Source organism: Ostrea edulis, chromosome 5, assembly GCF_947568905.1.
Source record: "Ostrea edulis chromosome 5, xbOstEdul1.1, whole genome shotgun sequence".
Lineage (NCBI taxonomy): Eukaryota > Metazoa > Mollusca > Bivalvia > Ostreida > Ostreidae > Ostrea > Ostrea edulis.
In genome coordinates this window covers 61,736,804-61,754,303 of record NC_079168.1, presented here as the reverse complement: position 1 = coordinate 61,754,303, position 17,500 = coordinate 61,736,804, and the positions used below count along the sequence as shown (strand labels likewise).

At 34.8% G+C, this 17,500-nt stretch overlaps 1 protein-coding gene across 1 annotated transcript in view; it reads left to right on the top strand.

Annotated features, from left to right (window-relative positions):
- The window catches only part of LOC125648868 (glucosamine 6-phosphate N-acetyltransferase-like), a 73,212-nt gene that overhangs the window by 50,839 nt on the left and 4,873 nt on the right, over positions 1-17,500 (top strand). The window contains exon 6 of the mRNA XM_048875899.2: positions 16,827-17,500. This exon is cut by the window's right edge and continues 4,873 nt beyond it. Coding sequence (XP_048731856.1) covers positions 16,827-16,980 — 154 coding nt within the window. The 3' untranslated portion in view covers positions 16,981-17,500. The remainder of the gene's footprint in view (positions 1-16,826) is intronic.

The following is a 17,500-nucleotide window of genomic DNA, read 5'->3' as shown; positions in this document are numbered from 1 at the left end:
AAAATGGGTCTTTGGGCCTCATGGCTCGCCTGTAGAGTCGATTTTTGTCAATATCAGTCGATTTCAAAAACTTGTAACTGGTAAATATTTTGTAAGGACATATTGAACAAAAGTTGTTCAGTTTATCGAGATCTATCGATTGATATCAAGAAATAGGCCTATGGTCCTAATGGCTCGCCTGTAGAGTCGATTTTTTGTCGATATCGGTCGATCTCAATAACTTTTTACAGGTAAATATTTTGTAAAGACATATAGAACTAAAGTTGTTGAGTCTATAGAGGGCTAACAAATGACATCAAGAAATAGGCCCGCGGGCCTTATGGCTCGCCTGGAGAGTCGAATTTCAAACGAATTTCACCTCAACTTTGCTTCAGAAGTTTATGATATGAAAAATTGATTATATCTAAAGTGTCTTAAAGTCGGAAACTAAATTGGGACTCATTTGTCTTCTTTTTTTTTTAACTCCGAGTGCATCAACAAATCGGACGGAAGACCTACTCGTTGCTCGCAACGAGATCGTGTCTAGTTATTATTATTATTATTTTCCTTGGTAGTACACGCGTTTTTCTCAGCCATTTCTCGATCGATTTTCACGAAATTTTCAGGAAAGATGTCTTTTGGTGACGAGACTTTGCTTGCAAAATTTCGTGCTTGACGTCACTTCCGGTCAGGAGTTATCTCTCTTTTAGTGACTTTTTGAAGGGCCTTGTTGTCCACACATCTCCTCCGTTAGTTTTGAAGCTAGAGTCTTGAAATTTCTACACAAGATAGAGTAAACATTTTAGAAGATTTGTGGGGGATTCGATTTGACCGGAGGCGATTTGCCTAAACGCTCGCCTGGACCTGAAAAAATGGATGCCAAAATTTTTCGCCGATTTCGGCGATTTTTGACCTTTGATCTCCAATATCTTTTTTCTTGCAAATATTTTGTTAAGACATGTAGAACAAAAGTTGTGCACATTTACGAGATCTTTTCGAAAATATCAAGATTTAGGGGCTAGCCCCTTCAATTAGGGATCTAGAAGGGCTCAAAGTCTAGATCAAATATCTCAAAAATCGTTAATATTTTGGTATAAGTCAAAGAACAAAAAATGTTCATCTCAACAATCCAAATCTATTCATATAAAAATTGAGGTCATATGTTACGTAATAAGGGATTTTAAGGGCCAAAACCATAAATTTTTTACCCCTTGTATCTCGAAAACGACAAATATTTTGAAAAGCAATACAGAACAAAAGTTGTTCAGAATGATGATTTGAACAATATGCATATTTCGTTTTTACCCTATGTGGCCCCGTTAGGGAGCTACAGTTTGGCCCCTAAAAATTACTTCTAGTAATAACTCGAGAACGGTAAAGAATTTCTAAATACTTGTTGAACAAAAAATGTTTGAAATGTCATGACCTTTCTTACGATATCAAGCAAAAGGGGCTGACCCTTTAAATTAGGGGCCCAGAAGGGTCCAAAGGTTTATGAGAATATCTCAGAAACTATTCATATTTTGTAATAAGTCATTGAAGAAGCGGAAATGTTCATCTAAACGAGCTTGTTCTTATCAAATCAAAAAGTAGGTCATATGTTACGTAATAAGGGATTTTAAGGGCCAAAATCATAAATAATTGACGCCTCATATCTTGAAAACGACAAATATTTTGAAAAGCATTATTGAACAAAAGTTGTTCAGAATGATAATCTAAACAATATGTACATTTCGTTTTTTCCCTATGTGGCCCCGTTAGGGAGCTACAGTTTGGCCCCTAAATATTTCTTGTAGAGATAACTGGAGAACGGTAAAGAATTTCTAAATACTTGTTGAGCAAAAAATGTTTAAAATGACAAGGCCTTTCTTACGATATCAAGCAAAACGGGCTGGCCCTTTAAATTAGGGGTTCAGAAGGGTCCAAATGTTTTTGAGAATATCTCAAAAACTATTAATATTTTATAATAAGTTGTAGAAGCGGAAATGTTCATCTCAACGAGCTTGATCTTATCAAATCAAAAAGTAGGTCATATGTTACGTAATTAGAGATTTTAAGGGCCAAAATCGTAAATATTTGACGCCTCATATCTTTAAAACGACATATTTTTTGAAAAGCATTATTGAACAAAAGTTGTTCAATGTGTCATAACCTATCGATCAATATCAAAAAATGGGTCTGTGGGCCTCATGGCTCGCCTGTAGAGTCGATTTTTGTCAATATCAGTCGATTTCAAAAACTTGTAACTGGTAAATATTTTGTAAGGACATATTGAACAAAAGTTGTTCAGTTTATCGAGATCTATCGATTGATATCAAGAAATAGGCCTATGGTCCTAATGGCTCGCCTGTAGAGTCGATTTTTTGTCGATATCGGTCGATCTCAATAACTTTTTACAGGTAAATATTTTGTAAAGACATATAGAACTAAAGTTGTTGAGTCTATAGAGGGCTAACAAATGACATCAAGAAATAGGCCCGCGGGCCTTATGGCTCGCCTGGAGAGTCGAATTTCAAACGAATTTCACCGCAACTTTGCTTCAGAAGCTTATGATATGAAAAATTGATTATATCTAAAGTGTCTTAAAGTCGGAAACTAAATTGGGACTCATTTGTCTTTTTTTTTTTTTTTTAACTCCGAGTGCATCAACAAATTGGACGGAAGACCTACTCGTTGCTCGCAACGAGATCGTTTCTAGTTAAGGTCTTCCGTTGGAAACTTCTAGTGATTCTACTGTTTATTATTATTATTATTTTTTTTTTTTTTTTTTTCCCTTTCGTCTCCGAGACCGCTGGATGGATTTTCCTAAAACTTTCACAGGTTATAGACAACGATGGTACCTCGAGGCATTTTTTTCATTTTTTCAAAATTCACTTCCGTTCGTCAGATACGTCCGATTTTCCGGTTTTTGAAAGAAACTTTGTCCGGGGGTAAACTTGAAAACCACTAAAGATAATCGAATGAAACTTTCAGGGATGATAGATCTATTTTCTCTATGGTGCATGCACGTATTATTTTTTGTCGCCGTCACTTCCGGTCGTCACCGAAAGTGATTAAATAAATCATCAATTTCAAACTTTTTTCTTTCAAATTGAAACCTACTTTGGTTTATTATATCTCGTTCTAATTCTCAAAAAATGTTGACCCCACCGGAAGTTGAATCTTCAACTTCCGGTTATATCAAAGAAAGCCCACTCATTCTCTCATTTTTCAGTGCCATAAATCTCGGTCATGAAACTAGTTAATGAGTTGAGTTTTACATATATTATAGTCACTATAAATGTCTAGAGTAACGTCAAATATTTTTGTAGAATTCACTTCCGGTCGGCAAATACGGCTTATGAGCTGTTTTCGTTGTCTAGCGTTTTTCTCAGAAACAGTAAAAGATAGAGTCACCAAATTTTCAGAGTGAATAGATCTCACTTTGTAGGCGTGCAGGAGGGGGTTAAGAATGTCGGCCGTCACTTCCGGTTGTCACCGGAAGTGATTAATGAATCATAAATTTCAAACTTTTTTCTTTCAAATTGAAACCTATATCGGTTTTCTAGGTCTCATTCTAATTCTCAAAAAATGTTGACCCCACCGGAAGTTGAATTTCCAACTTCCGGTTATATCAAAGAAAGACTATTCATTCTCTCATTTTTCAGTGCCATAAATCTCGGTCATGAAACAAGTTAATGATTTGAATTTTACATATGTTATAGATACTATAAATGTCTAGAGAATATTTAAATATTTTTGTAAAATTCATTTCCGGTCGTGAGATATGGGGTGGACATATTCAAACCTTGTCTTTTCACTTTCTCAATAATGAAGATAGATAGACGCTTGAAACTTCTAGAGTTGATCAACTAACATTAGTCCAATGTACACATACATTCAATTTTTTCATCCGTCACTTCCGGTCTCTACCGGAAGTATTTGAAAAAATGTCGATTTTCCAATTTCTTCGAGTCTGGATATATTTTCTTGATATTTTCAGGAATAATGTCTGATGAAATGACCTTGCTATAATTATTTTTGTTTTTAAAAATTCGCTTCCGGTCGGAAAATATGGCCGATTTTCTGTTTCTCAAAAGGAATTTTGTCCAGCATTTTACTTCGAAAAGGTAAAATATAGGTTCATCAAATATTCAGGGATGATCAATCTCCGTTTGTAAGAGTGCAGTAGGGGGTTGAACATGTCAACCCTCACTTCCTGTCGTCACCGGAAGTGAGGGAAAGAATCGCAAATTTCAAACTTTTTCCTTTAAATTGAAACCTATACTAGTTTATTAACTCTCTTTCAAAGTGTCAAAAGAATATTGACTCTGTCGGTAGTCAAAACGACTACTTCCGGTTTCTTGATAAAATGACTTTTTACTTTTCGTCTCTTTGTCCCCATAAATCTCGCTTATATTTGAAGTCTTTCATATGATTTTCACATGTCTTAATAAAAGTATCAACTTCTAAAGTTTTGATAATTTTGTTTTTCAAAATTGACTTCCGGTCGGTAGTAACCTACTACTTTTTCTTTCTTTAGTCTACTTCTTTTTGTTGAGAACTCTTTCAGACAGAGAGGTGAAATTTTCAGGGAATATAGACAGTAAAGAGTCGCTGTCATTTATAGCAAAACGCATCTGAATAGTACTTCCGGTCGTCTCCGGAAGTTACGAGAAAGGAGTAAAAAATTCGATAATACATTTCTCATACATTGTGAAGGCACATTTTCTGATACATTTAAATGGTTTTCGTAGGAATAGAAAGCTCTTTACCGGAAGTGGTCTAACGGAAGACCTACTCATTACTAGTAATGAGTGTCTAGTTATTATTATTATTATTATTATTATTATTTTTTCCCTTTCGTCTCCGAGACCATTGGATGGATTTTCCTGAAACTTTCACAGGTTATAGGGAACAATGGTACCTCGAGGCATTTTTTTCATTTTTTCAAAATTCACTTCCATTCGTCAGATACGTCCGATTTTCCGGTTTTTGAAAGAAACTTTGTCCGGGGGTAAACTTGAAAACCACTAAAGATAATCGAATGAAACTTTCAGGGATGATAGATCTATTTTCTCTATGGTGCATGCACGTAATATTTTTTGTCGCCGTCACTTCCGGTCGTCACCGGAAGTGATCAAATAAATCATCAATTTCAAACTTTTTTCTTTCAAATTGAAACCTACTTTGGTTTACTATATCTCGTTCTAATTCTCAAAAAATGTTGACCCCACTGGAAGTTGAATCTCCAACTTCCGGTTATATCAAAGAAAGACTATTCATTCTCTCATTTTTCAGTGCCATAAATCTCCGTCATGAAACTAGTTAATGAGTTGAGTTTTACATATATTATAGTCACTATAAATGTCTAGAGTAACGTCAAATATTTTTGTAGAATTCACTTCCGGTCGGCAAATACGGCTTATGAGCTGTTTTCGTTGTCAATCGTTTTTCTCAGAAACGGTAAAAGATAGAGTCACCAAAATTTCAGAGTTAAAAGATCTCACTTTGTAGGGGTGCAGTAGGGGGTTAAGAATGTCGTCCGTCACTTCCGGTCGTCACCGATTAATAAATCATAAATTTCAAACTTTTTTCTTTCAAATTGAAACCTATATCGGTTTATTAGGTCTCATTCTAATTCTCAAAAACTATTGACCCCACCGGAAGTTGAATCTCCAACTTCCGGTTATATGAAAGAAAAACTATTCATTCTCTCATTTTTCAGTGCCATAAATCTCGGTCATAAAACAAGTTAATGATTTGAATTTTACATATGTTATAGACATTATAAATGTCTAGTGTAAATTTAAATATTTTTGTAAAACTAACTTCCGGTCGTGAGATATGGGGTGGACATATTCAAACCTTGATTTTTCAGTTTCTCAATAATGAATATAGATAGACGCTTGAAACTTGTAGAGTTGATCAACTAACATTAGTCCATTGTACACATACATTCAATTTTTTCGTCCGTCACTTCCGCTCTATACCGGAAGTATTTGAAAAATGTTGATTTTCCGATTTCTTCGAGTGATTTCTCAGAGATGGTGGATAGATTTTCTTGAAATTTTCAGGAATAATGTCTTATGAAAGGACCTTCCTATAACTATTTTTGTTTTTACAAAATTCACTTCCGGTCGGAAAATATGGGCAATTTTCTGTTTCTCAAAAGGAATTTTGTCCAGCATTTTTCTTGGAAAAGGTAAAATATAGGTTCATCAATTATTCAGGAATTATAAATCTCCGTTTGCAGTCGTGCAGTAGAGGGTTGAACATGTCGACCGTCACTTCCTGTCGTCACCGGAAGTGATTGAAAGAATCGCAAATTTCAAACTTTTTCTTGTAAATTGAAACCTATACTAGTTTATTAAGTCTCTTTGAAAGTGTCAAAAGAATATTGACTCCGTTGGTAGTCAAAACAACTACTTCCGGTTTCTTGATAAAATACATTTTTACTTTTCATCTCTTTGTCACCATAAATCTCGCGTATATTTGAAGTCTTTCATATGATTTTCACATGTCATAATAAAAGTATCAACTTCTAGAGTTTGGATCATTTTGTTTTTCAATATTGACTTCCGGTCGGTAGTAACCTACTACTTTTTCTTTCTTTAGTCTACTTCTTTTTGTTGAGAACTCTTTCAGATAGAGACGTGAAATTTTCAGGGAATATAGACAGTAAAGAGTCGCTGTCATGTATAGGAAAACGCATCATAAAAGTACTTCCGGTCATCACCGGAAGTTACGAGAAATGAGTAAAACATTCGATAATACATTTCTCATTCATTGTTAAGGCACATTTTCTGATATATTTAAATGGTTTTCGTAGGAACAGAAAGCTCTTTACCGGAAGTGATCTAACGGAAGACCTACTCATTACTAGTAATGAGTTTCTAGTTATTATTATTATGTTCCCCAAACAAAGTTTGGGAACATATTGTTTTTACTCTGTTTCTTATTATGTTCCCCAAACAAAGTTTGGGAACATATTGTTTTTACTCTGTTTCTTATTATTATTATTATTATGTTCCCCAAACAAAGTTTGGGAACATATTGTTTTTACTCTGTTTCTTATTATTATTAGGGTCTTCCGTCTTCAGCGGAAGAACCTTCTATTATTCTATTGTTGATTTTTCACTTTTCTTATTATTATTATTATTATTTTTATTCTTTTTTTTTTTCCTTACCGATTTTGTGCAGAGGATTTCTCAGAGATGGCTTGATCGATTTACTTCAAATTTTCAGGGTTGATGCATTGCTATCTGAAGTTTATATCTTTTCTTGGATTTTTGAAAATTCACTTCCGGTTGGAAGTTATCTCTCTTTTATCGATTTTCAGATGACCATTTTGTCCAGACAACATCTCAAAAACGATAAAAGCCAGAGTGCTGAAATTTTCAGTGATGTTAGACGACATGTTGTAGTTGTGCACATCGGTTATAAAAATTTCCGGAAGTGCCTAGTATGGAAGCTCGGTAGGGGTCGAAAATGGAGTTTTAAAAAGTGTCCCATTTTTCTCCACGTTTTAAATCAGAACTTTTTACTCGTAAATATTTTGCTTAGACATATATAACAAAAGTTGTACAGTTTATTGAGAGCTTTCGTGCCATATCAAGAAATGGGCCCATAGGACTCATGGCTCGCCTGAACCATTGAATTTCTGTTACAATGATTAACTTTTTTCTTACGAAACTTTTGATAAGACATGTAGAATAAAAGTTGCTCAGTTTTGCAAGATCTATCTAATGATATCAAAAAATAGGCCTCAGGGCATCATGGCTCGCCTGAACAGTCGAATTTGTATCACAATTAATAACATTAATAACTTTTTTCTCGAGAAACTTTTTACAAGACATGTAGAACAAAAGTTGTTCAGTTTTGCAAGCCTTAACTAACGATGTTAATAAATAGGCCTGCAGGTCTCATGGCTCACCTGAACAGTTGGATTATTGTTGCAATCTATAACATTTTTGTCAAGAAACTTTTAATAAGACATCTAGAACAAGTGTTCAGTTTCGCAAGCCTTAACTAACGATGTTAATAAATAGGCCTGCAGGTCTCATGGCTCACCTGAACAGTTGGATTATTGTTGCAATCTATAACATTTTTGTCAAGAAACTTTTAATAAGGCATCTTGAACAAAAGTTGTTCAGTTTTGCAAGATCTTTCGAACAACATCATGAAAAAGGCGAACGGGCCTCATGGCTTGCCTGAACAGTTTGATTAGTGTCACAATCAATAACTTTTTTCTCGAAAAACTTTTGATAAGACATGTAGAACAAAAGTTGTTCAGTTTTGCAAGATTTTTCAAACGATATCAAGAAAAAGGCCCACGGGCCTTATGACTCACCTTAACAGTCTGATAAATGTCGCAATCAATAACTTTTTTCTCAAGAAAATTTTAATAGGACATTTACAACAAAATTTGTTCAGTTTTACGAGATATATCTAGAATGATATTTTAAAAAATAGGCCTCCGGGCGACATGACTCGCCTGATCAGTCTCGAATTTGTATTGCAGTAAATAACATTATTAACTTTTTTGTCCAAAAAAAGACTGACCCCTTTAATTAGTAGCCGAGAGCGGCAGAGATTCTTTAATTTATAGCACTTAAATGATCAATATTTGTAAAACATTACCGAAGCTAAATTGTACGTCTAGACAATATATTTGTATCATTATTGATGAACGAAAATCTCGGTCAAATTCTTATCTCATCACATCTAAAATTGGACGGAAGACCCACTCGTTGCTCGCAACGAGATCGCATCTAGTTATTATTATTATTATTATTCTTTTTCTCCGGTACTTTTTTGTCCGGTAGTGTTCTCAGAAACTACAAAAGGGATCAATATGAAACTTTCCAGGATGATAGTATAGCGTTTGTAGATGTGCATAGTGATAGTCATTTTGTCTGCACGTGCATGCACAAAAAATGGAAAATCAGAATATTGAAGGAAGCGATATAAAACCGAAATAGGATGATAGTATATCATTTGTACATATGGAAAATAATAGTTATTTTGTCAGCACGCGCACGCATGCGCGTGCACGCGCATTACAAAATTTGTACACTAACTTTGGAATCAGTCTAACTTTTTTGTTGTTCATTGAAATGGCTTGAAATTCATATCATAGGTAGATATTAAGACCCTTAACTGATTTGCATGGTCAAAATTACCAATTTGCACGCACATGCACGTGTGCTTCATTTTGATTGGATAATACTAAAACGTTTGTAACTATCTTATCTATGAAGCGAATGAGATGATATTCACAGCATACGTAGACAATATGTGTATCTATATATTGGTGTAGCAAAAAAATGCCCACGCGCATGCGCGTGCAACGTTTTTTAAATGTTCAATTTTTAAAGGACGATAACGTTTTTGTTTTTCGTCAAATTCTATTGATAGTAATGGTTTAGATGTGTCTTGGTACTCCTTACAAATTGCTGTGGTTAGAATTACTGCTCAGCACGTGCATGCACGTGTGCTGAATTCTGATTGGACGATTTTAAAATCGCTATAACTTCCTTATATTTGGTGGAAACGTTATGAAATTCACACTGTGGGTATATGATACACATGCCTGTTGAACGACATCAACAAAAATTTGGATTCATACACGCGTGCGCGTGTATGCGCGTGCAACGCTTTCTTTCATTTTTTGGTACTGAAATGACCATATTGAACTTACTACATGTAATTAAAGGCTAAAATAAAATGATTTTTTGCTATAGATTCACAAGGACATCACTTTTTAATTGGGGGAGGTTTGGGGAACATCTGTAACGGTCCCCGTTACAATTAGAACTAGTTATTATTCTTTTTCTCCGGTACTTTTTTGTCCGGTAGTGTTCTCAGAAACTACAAAAGGGATCGATATGAAACTTTCCAGGATGATAGTATAGCGTTTGTAGATGTGCATGGTGATAGTCATTTTGTCTGCACATGCATGCACGAGCGCGCACGTGCACTGCAATTTTGGTACAAAAATTGGAAAATCAGAATATTAAAGGGATCGATATGAAACCTAAATAGGATGGTAGTATATCATTTGTAGATATGAAAAATGATAAAAATTTTGTCTGCACGCGCACGCATGCGCGTGCACATGCATTACAAAATTTGTACACTAACTTTGGAATCAGTCTAACTTTTTTGTTGTTCATTGAAATGGCTTGATATTCATATCATAGGTAAATATTGAGACCCTTAACTGATTTGCATGGTCAAAATTACCAATTTGCACGCGCATGCACGTGTGCTTCATTTTGATTGGATAGTACTAAAACGTTTGTAACTATCTTATTTATGAAGCGAATGAGATGATATTTACAGCATACGTAGACAATATGTGTATCTATATATTGGTGTAGCAAAAAATGCCAACGCACACGCGCATGCGCGTGCGACGTTTTTCAAATGTTCGATTTTTAAAGGACGATAACGTTTTTGTTTTTCATCAAATTCTATTGATATTAGGGTTTTAAATGTGTCTTGGTACTCCTTACAAATTGCTGTGGTTAGAATTACTGCTCAGCACGTGCATGCACGTGTGCTGAATTCTGATTGGACGATTTTAAAATCGCTATAACTTCCTTATATTTGGTGGAAACGTTATGAGATTCATACTGTGGGTATATGATACAAATGCCTGTTGAACGACATGAACAAAAATTCGGAATCATACACGCATGCGCGTGTATGCACGTGCAACGTTTTCTTTCATTTCTTGGTACTGAAATGAACATATTAAAAGTACTACAGTATTAAAGTATTAAAGGCTAAAATAAAATGATTTTTTGCTATAGATTCACAAGGATATCATATTTTATTTGGGGGAGGTTTGGGGAACATATGTAACGGTCCCCGTTATAATTAGAACTAGTTATTAGGGTCTTCCGTCTTCAGCGGAAGAACCTTCTATTATTCTATTGTTGATTTTTCACTTTTCCTATTATTAAGGTCTTCCGTCTCCTGCGGAAGACCTTACTATTATTGTTCGCGTTCTTCTTCTTCATTATTATTATTATTATTATTATTATTATTTTCCTTGGTAGTACACGCGTTTTACTCAGCCATTTCTCGATCGATTTTCACGAAATTTTCAGGAAAGATGTCTTTTGGTGACGAGACTTTGCTTGCAAAATTTCGTGCTTGACGTCACTTCCGGTCAGGAGTTATCTCTCTTTTAGTGACTTTTTGAAGGGCCTTGTTGTCCACACATCTCCTCCGTTAGTTTTGAAGCTAGAGTCTTGAAATTTCTACACAAGATAGAGTAAACATTTTAGAAGATTTGTGGGGGATTCGATTTTACCGGAGGCGATTTGCCTAAACGCTCGCCTGGACCTGAAAAAATGGATGCCAAAATTTTTCGCCCATTTCGGCGATTTTTGACATTTGATCTCCAATATCTTTTTTCTTGCAAATATTTTGTTAAGACATGTAGAACAAAAGTTGTGCACATTTACGAGATCTTTTCGAAAATATCAAGATTTAGGGGCTAGCCCCTCAAATTAGGGATCTAGAAGGGCTCAAAGTCTAGATCAAATATCTCAAAAATCGTTAATATTTTGGTATAAGTCAAAGAACAAAAAATGTTCATCTCAACAATCCAAATCTATTCATATAAAAATATAGGTCATATGTTACGTAATAAGGGATTTTAAGGGCCAAAACCATAAATTTTTTACCCCTTGTATCTCGAAAACGACAAATATTTTGAAAAGCAATAAAGAACAAAAGTTGTTCAGAATGATGATCTAAACAATATGTACATTTCGTTTTTTCCCTATGTGGCCCCGTTAGGGAGCTACAGTTTGGCCCCTAAAAATTACTTCTAGAAGTAACTCGAGAACAGTAGAGAATTTCTAAATACTTGTTGAACAAAAAATGTTTGAAATGTCATGACCTTTCTTACGATATCAAGCAAAAGGGGCTGACCCTTTAAATTAGGGGCCCAGAAGGGTCCAAAGGTTTATGAGAATATCTTAGAAACTATTAATATTTTGTAATAAGTCATTGAAGCGGAAATGTTCATCTAAACGAGCTTGTTCTTATCAAATCAAAAAGTAGGTCATATGTTACGTAATAAGGGATTTTAAGGGCCAAAATCATAAATAATTGACGCCTCATATCTTGAAAACGACAAATATTTTGAAAAGCATTATTGAACAAAAGTTGTTCAGAATGATAATCTAAACAATATGTACATTTCGTTTTTTTCCCTATGTGGCCCCGTTAGGGAGCTACAGTTTGGCCCTTAAATATTTCTTGTAGAGATAACTGGAGAACGGTAAAGAATTTCTAAATACTTGTTGAGCAAAAAATGTTTCAAATGACAAGGCCTTTCTTACGATATCAAGCAAAACGGGCTGGCCCTTTAAATTAGGGGTTCAGAAGGGTCCAAATGTTTTTGAGAATATCTCAGAAACTATTAATATTTTATAATAAGTTGTAGAAGCGGAAATGTTCATCTCAACGAGCTTGATCTTATCAAATCAAAAAGTAGGTCATATGTTACGTAATTAGAGATTTTAAGGGCCAAAATCGTAAATATTTGACGCCTCATATCTTGAAAACGACATATTTTTTGAAAAGCATTATTGAACAAAAGTTGTTCAATGTGTCATAACCTATCGATCAATATCAAAAAATGGGTCTGTGGGCCTCATGGCTCGCCTGTAGAGTCGATTTTTGTCAATATCAGTCGATTTCAAACACTTGTAACTGGTAAATATTTTGTAAGGACATATTGAACAAAAGTTGTTCAGTTTATCGAGATCTATCGATTGATATCAAGAAATAGGCCTATGGTCCTAATGGCTCGCCTGTAGAGTCGATTTTTTGTCGATATCGGTCGATCTCAATAACTTTTTCAGGTAAATATTTTGTAAAGACATATAGAACTAAAGTTGTTGAGTCTATAGAGAGCTAACAAATGACATCAAGAAATAGGCCCGCGGGCCTTATGGCTCGCCTGGAGAGTCGAATTTCAAACGAATTTCACCGCAACTTTGCTTCAGAAGCTTATGATATGAAAAATTGATTATATCTAAAGTGTCTTAAAGTCGGAAACTAAATTGGGACTCATTTGTCTTTTTTTTTTTTTTTAACTCCGAGTGCATCAACAAATCGGACGGAAGACCTACTCGTTGCTCGCAACGAGATCGTGTCTAGTTATTATTATTATTTTTATTCTTTTTTTTTTTCCTTACCGATTTTGTGCAGAGGATTTCTCAGAGATGGCTTGATCGATTTGCTTCAAATTTTTAGGGTTGATGCATTGCTATCTGAAGTTTATATCTTTTTTTGGATTTTCGAAAATTCACTTCCGGTTGGAAGTTATCCCCCTTTTAACGATTTTCAGATGACCATTTTGTCCGGACAAAAACTCAAAAACGACAAAAGCTAGAATGCTGAAATTTTCAGTGATGTTAGACGACATGTTGTAGTTGTGCACATCAGTTTTCAAAATTTCCGGAAGTGCCTAGTATGGAAGCTCGGTAGGGGTCGAAAATGGAGTTTAAAAAAGTGCCCAATTTTTTTCCACGTTTTAAATCAGAACTTTTTATTCGTAAATATTTTGTTTAGACATATATAACAAAAGTTGTACAGTTTATTGAGATCTTTCGTGTCATATCAAGAAATGCGCCCATGGGCCTAATGGCTCGCCTGAACCATTGAATTTCTGTTACAATGATTAACTTTTTTCTCACGAAACTTTTGATAAGACATGTAGAATGAAAGTTGTTGAGTTTTGGAAGATCTATCTAATGATGTCAAAAAATAGGCCTCCGGGCGTCATGGCTCGCCTGAACAGTCGAATTTGTATCACAATCAATAACATTAATAACTTTTTTCTCGAGAAACTTTTGACAAGACATGTAAAACGAAAGTTGTTCAGTTTCGCAAGCGTTAACTAACGATGTTAAGAAATAGGCCTCTGGGTCTCATGGCTCACCTGAATAATTGGGTTATTGTTGCAATCTATTACATTTTTGTCAAGAAACTTTTAATAAGACATCTAGAACAAAAGTTGTTCAGTTTTGCAAGATCTTTCGAACAACATGATCAAAAAGGCGAACGGGCCTCATGGCTCGCCTGAACAGTTTGATTAGTGTCATAATTACTAACTTTTTTCTCGAGAATCTTTTGATTAGACATGTAGAACAAAAGTTGTTCAGTTTTGCAAGATCTTTCATACGATATCAAGAAAAAGGCCCACGGGCCTTATGACTCGCCTTCACAGTCTGATAAATGTCGCAATCAATAACTTTTTTCTGAAGAAAATTTTGATAGGACATGTAGAACAAAATTTGTTCAGTTTTGCAAGATATATCTAGAATGATATCAAAAAATAGGCCTTCGGGTGACATGACTCGCCTGGTCAGTCGAATTGTTTTCGCAGTAAATAACATTATTAACTTTTTTCTTGAAAAAAGGCTGACCCCTTTAATTAGTGGCCGAGAGGGGCAGAGAGTCTTTAATTTATAACACTTAAATGATCAATATTTATAAAACATTACCGAAGCTAAATTGTACGTCTAGACAATATATTTGTATCATTATTTATGAACGAAAATCTCAGTGAAATTCTTATCTCATCACATCTAAAATTGGACGGAAGACCCACTCGTTGCTCGCAACGAGATCGCATCTAGTTATTATTATTATTATTCTTTTTCTCCGGTACTTTTTTTGTCCGGTAGTGTTCTCAGAAACTACAAAAGGGATCGATATGAAACTTTCCAGGATGATAGTATAGCGTTTGTAGATGTGCATAGTGATAGTCATTTTGTCTGCACGTGCATGCACGCGCTCACACGTGCATTGCAATTTTGGTACAAAAAATGGAAAATCAGAATATTGAAGGAAGCGATATAAAACCTAAATAGGATGATAGTATATCATTTGTACATATGAAAAATAATATTTATTTTGTCAGCACGTGCACGCATGCGCGTGCACACGCATTACAAAATTTGTACGCTAACTTTGGAATCAGTCTAACTTTTTTGTTGTTCATTGAAATGGCTTGAAATTCATATCATAGGTAGATATTGAGACTCTTAACTGATTTGCATGGTCAAAATTACCAATTTGCACGCGCATGCACGTGCGCTTCATTTTGATTGGATAATACTAAAACGTTTGTAACTATCTTGTTTATGAAGTGAATGAGATGATATTCACAGCATATGTAGACAATATGTGTATCTATATATTGATGTAAGAAAAAAATGCCAACGCGCATGCGCGTGCAACGTTTTTAAATTTTCAATTTTTAAAGGACGATAACGTTTTTGTTTTTCATCAAATTCTATTGATATTAATGGTTTAGATGTGTCTTGTTACTCCTTACAAATTGTTGTGGTTAGAATTACTGCTCAGCACGTGCATGCACGTGTGCTGAATTCTGATTGGACGATTTTAAAATCGCTATAACTTCCTTGTATTTGGTGGAAACGTTATGAAATTCACACTGTGGGTATATGATACACATGCCTGTTGAACGACATCAACAAAAATTCGGAATCATACGCGCGTGTATGCGCGTGCAACGCTTTCTTTCATTTTTTTTGGTACTGAAATGACCATATTGAACGTACTACATGTAATTAAAGGCTAAAATAAAATGATTTTTTCCTATAGATTCACAAGGACATCACTTTTTAATTGGGGGAGGTTTGGGGAACATATGTAACGGTCCCCGTTACAATTAGAACTAGTTATTATTCTTTTTCTCCGGTACTTTTTTGTCCGGTAGTGTTCTCAGAAACTACAAAAGGGATCCATATGAAACTTTCCTGGATGATAGTATAGCGTTTGTAGATGTGCATAGTGATAGTCATTTTGTCTGCACGTGCATGCACGCGCGTGCATGTGCATTGCAATTTTGGTACAAAAAATGGAAAATCAGAATATTGAAGGAAGCGATATAAAACCTAAATAGGATGATAGTATATCATTTGTACATATGAAAAATAATATTTATTTTGTCAGCACGTGCACGCATGCGCGTGCACACGCATTACAAAATTTGTACGCTAACTTTGGAATCAGTCTAACTTTTTTGTTGTTCATTGAAATGGCTTGAAATTCATATCATAGGTAGATATTGAGACCCTTAACTGATTTGCATGGTCAAAATTACCAATTTGCACGCGCATGCACGTGCGCTTCATTTTGATTGGATAATACTAAAACGTTTGTAACTATCTTGTTTATGAAGTGAATGAGATGATATTCACAGCATATGTAGACAATATGTGAATCTATATATTGGTGTAAGAAAAAAATGCCAACGCGCATGCGCGTGCAACGTTTTTAAATTTTCAATTTTTAAAGGACGATAACGTTTTTGTTTTTCTTCAAATTCTATTGATATTAATGGTTTAGATGTGTCTTGTTACTCCTTACAAATTGTTGTGGTTAGAATCACTGCTCAGCACGTGCATGCACGTGTGCTGAATTCTGATTGGACGATTTTAAAATCGCTATAACTTCCTTGTATTTGGTGGAAACGTTATGAAATTCACACTGTGGGTATATGATACACATGCCTGTTGAACGACATCAACAAAAATTCGGAATCATACACGCATGCGCGTGCAACGCTTTCTTTCATTTTTTTTGGTACTGAAATGACCATATTGAACGTATTACATGTAATTAAAGGCTAAAATAAAATGATTTTTTGCTATAGATTCACAAGGACATCACTTTTTAATTGGGGGAGGTTTGGGGAACATATGTAACGGTCCCCGTTACAATTAGAACTAGTTAATCTTTATTTTAAAAGAAAAAAATCCATGACTGAAATCGTCTACCTCATGTGGGTTTTTTTTCCCTTCCAGACTTGTTGATGTATTAACTCTACTTAGCAAGAAAGTCGGCTGTTACAAAGTGTCTCTGGAATGTCTTGACAAAATGGTGCCATTTTATTCCAAGTTTGGATACGTCAAGGAAGAGGGGCAGAATTACATGTGTCGCCGATACATTCCCAAATAGAACAAGGACCAGATGTTGAGATCAGAGGCCAAACTTGGGGGGAAATTTCTACTAAGTCTGTATAGAATCTCTAATAATGTGTTAGATTTTTATGATATGCATGTTTATACATGTATGCTGTGGAATCAGATATATATTACTCTGTGTGTACTTACATCAGCAGCCTAACGGCAGATCAGGAACAATCCTGTCTCTTTGTAATATGCATGCATGTTAATTTGTATTTTGCACTGATCATAAATTAACACACTGTGCCATTTTATGAATCCTGCTAAAATAAGTACACACACAGTATATATACTCATGGTGGTCAATTTTTATGGTTTTATGGGGTTTATTTTATTCTGGTCACAGGGATGTAAATCCATGGATCTGTTCCATTTTGTGATTTTTAAACTAATGTTTCATAACAAGTTTTCTTGGCTATGAAATTGTCTATACTGAGTAACTTTAGAAAGATTGATGCACAATGACAAATCATGTTTTCACAGTAGATGTCTGTGATATTGAATGTATATTT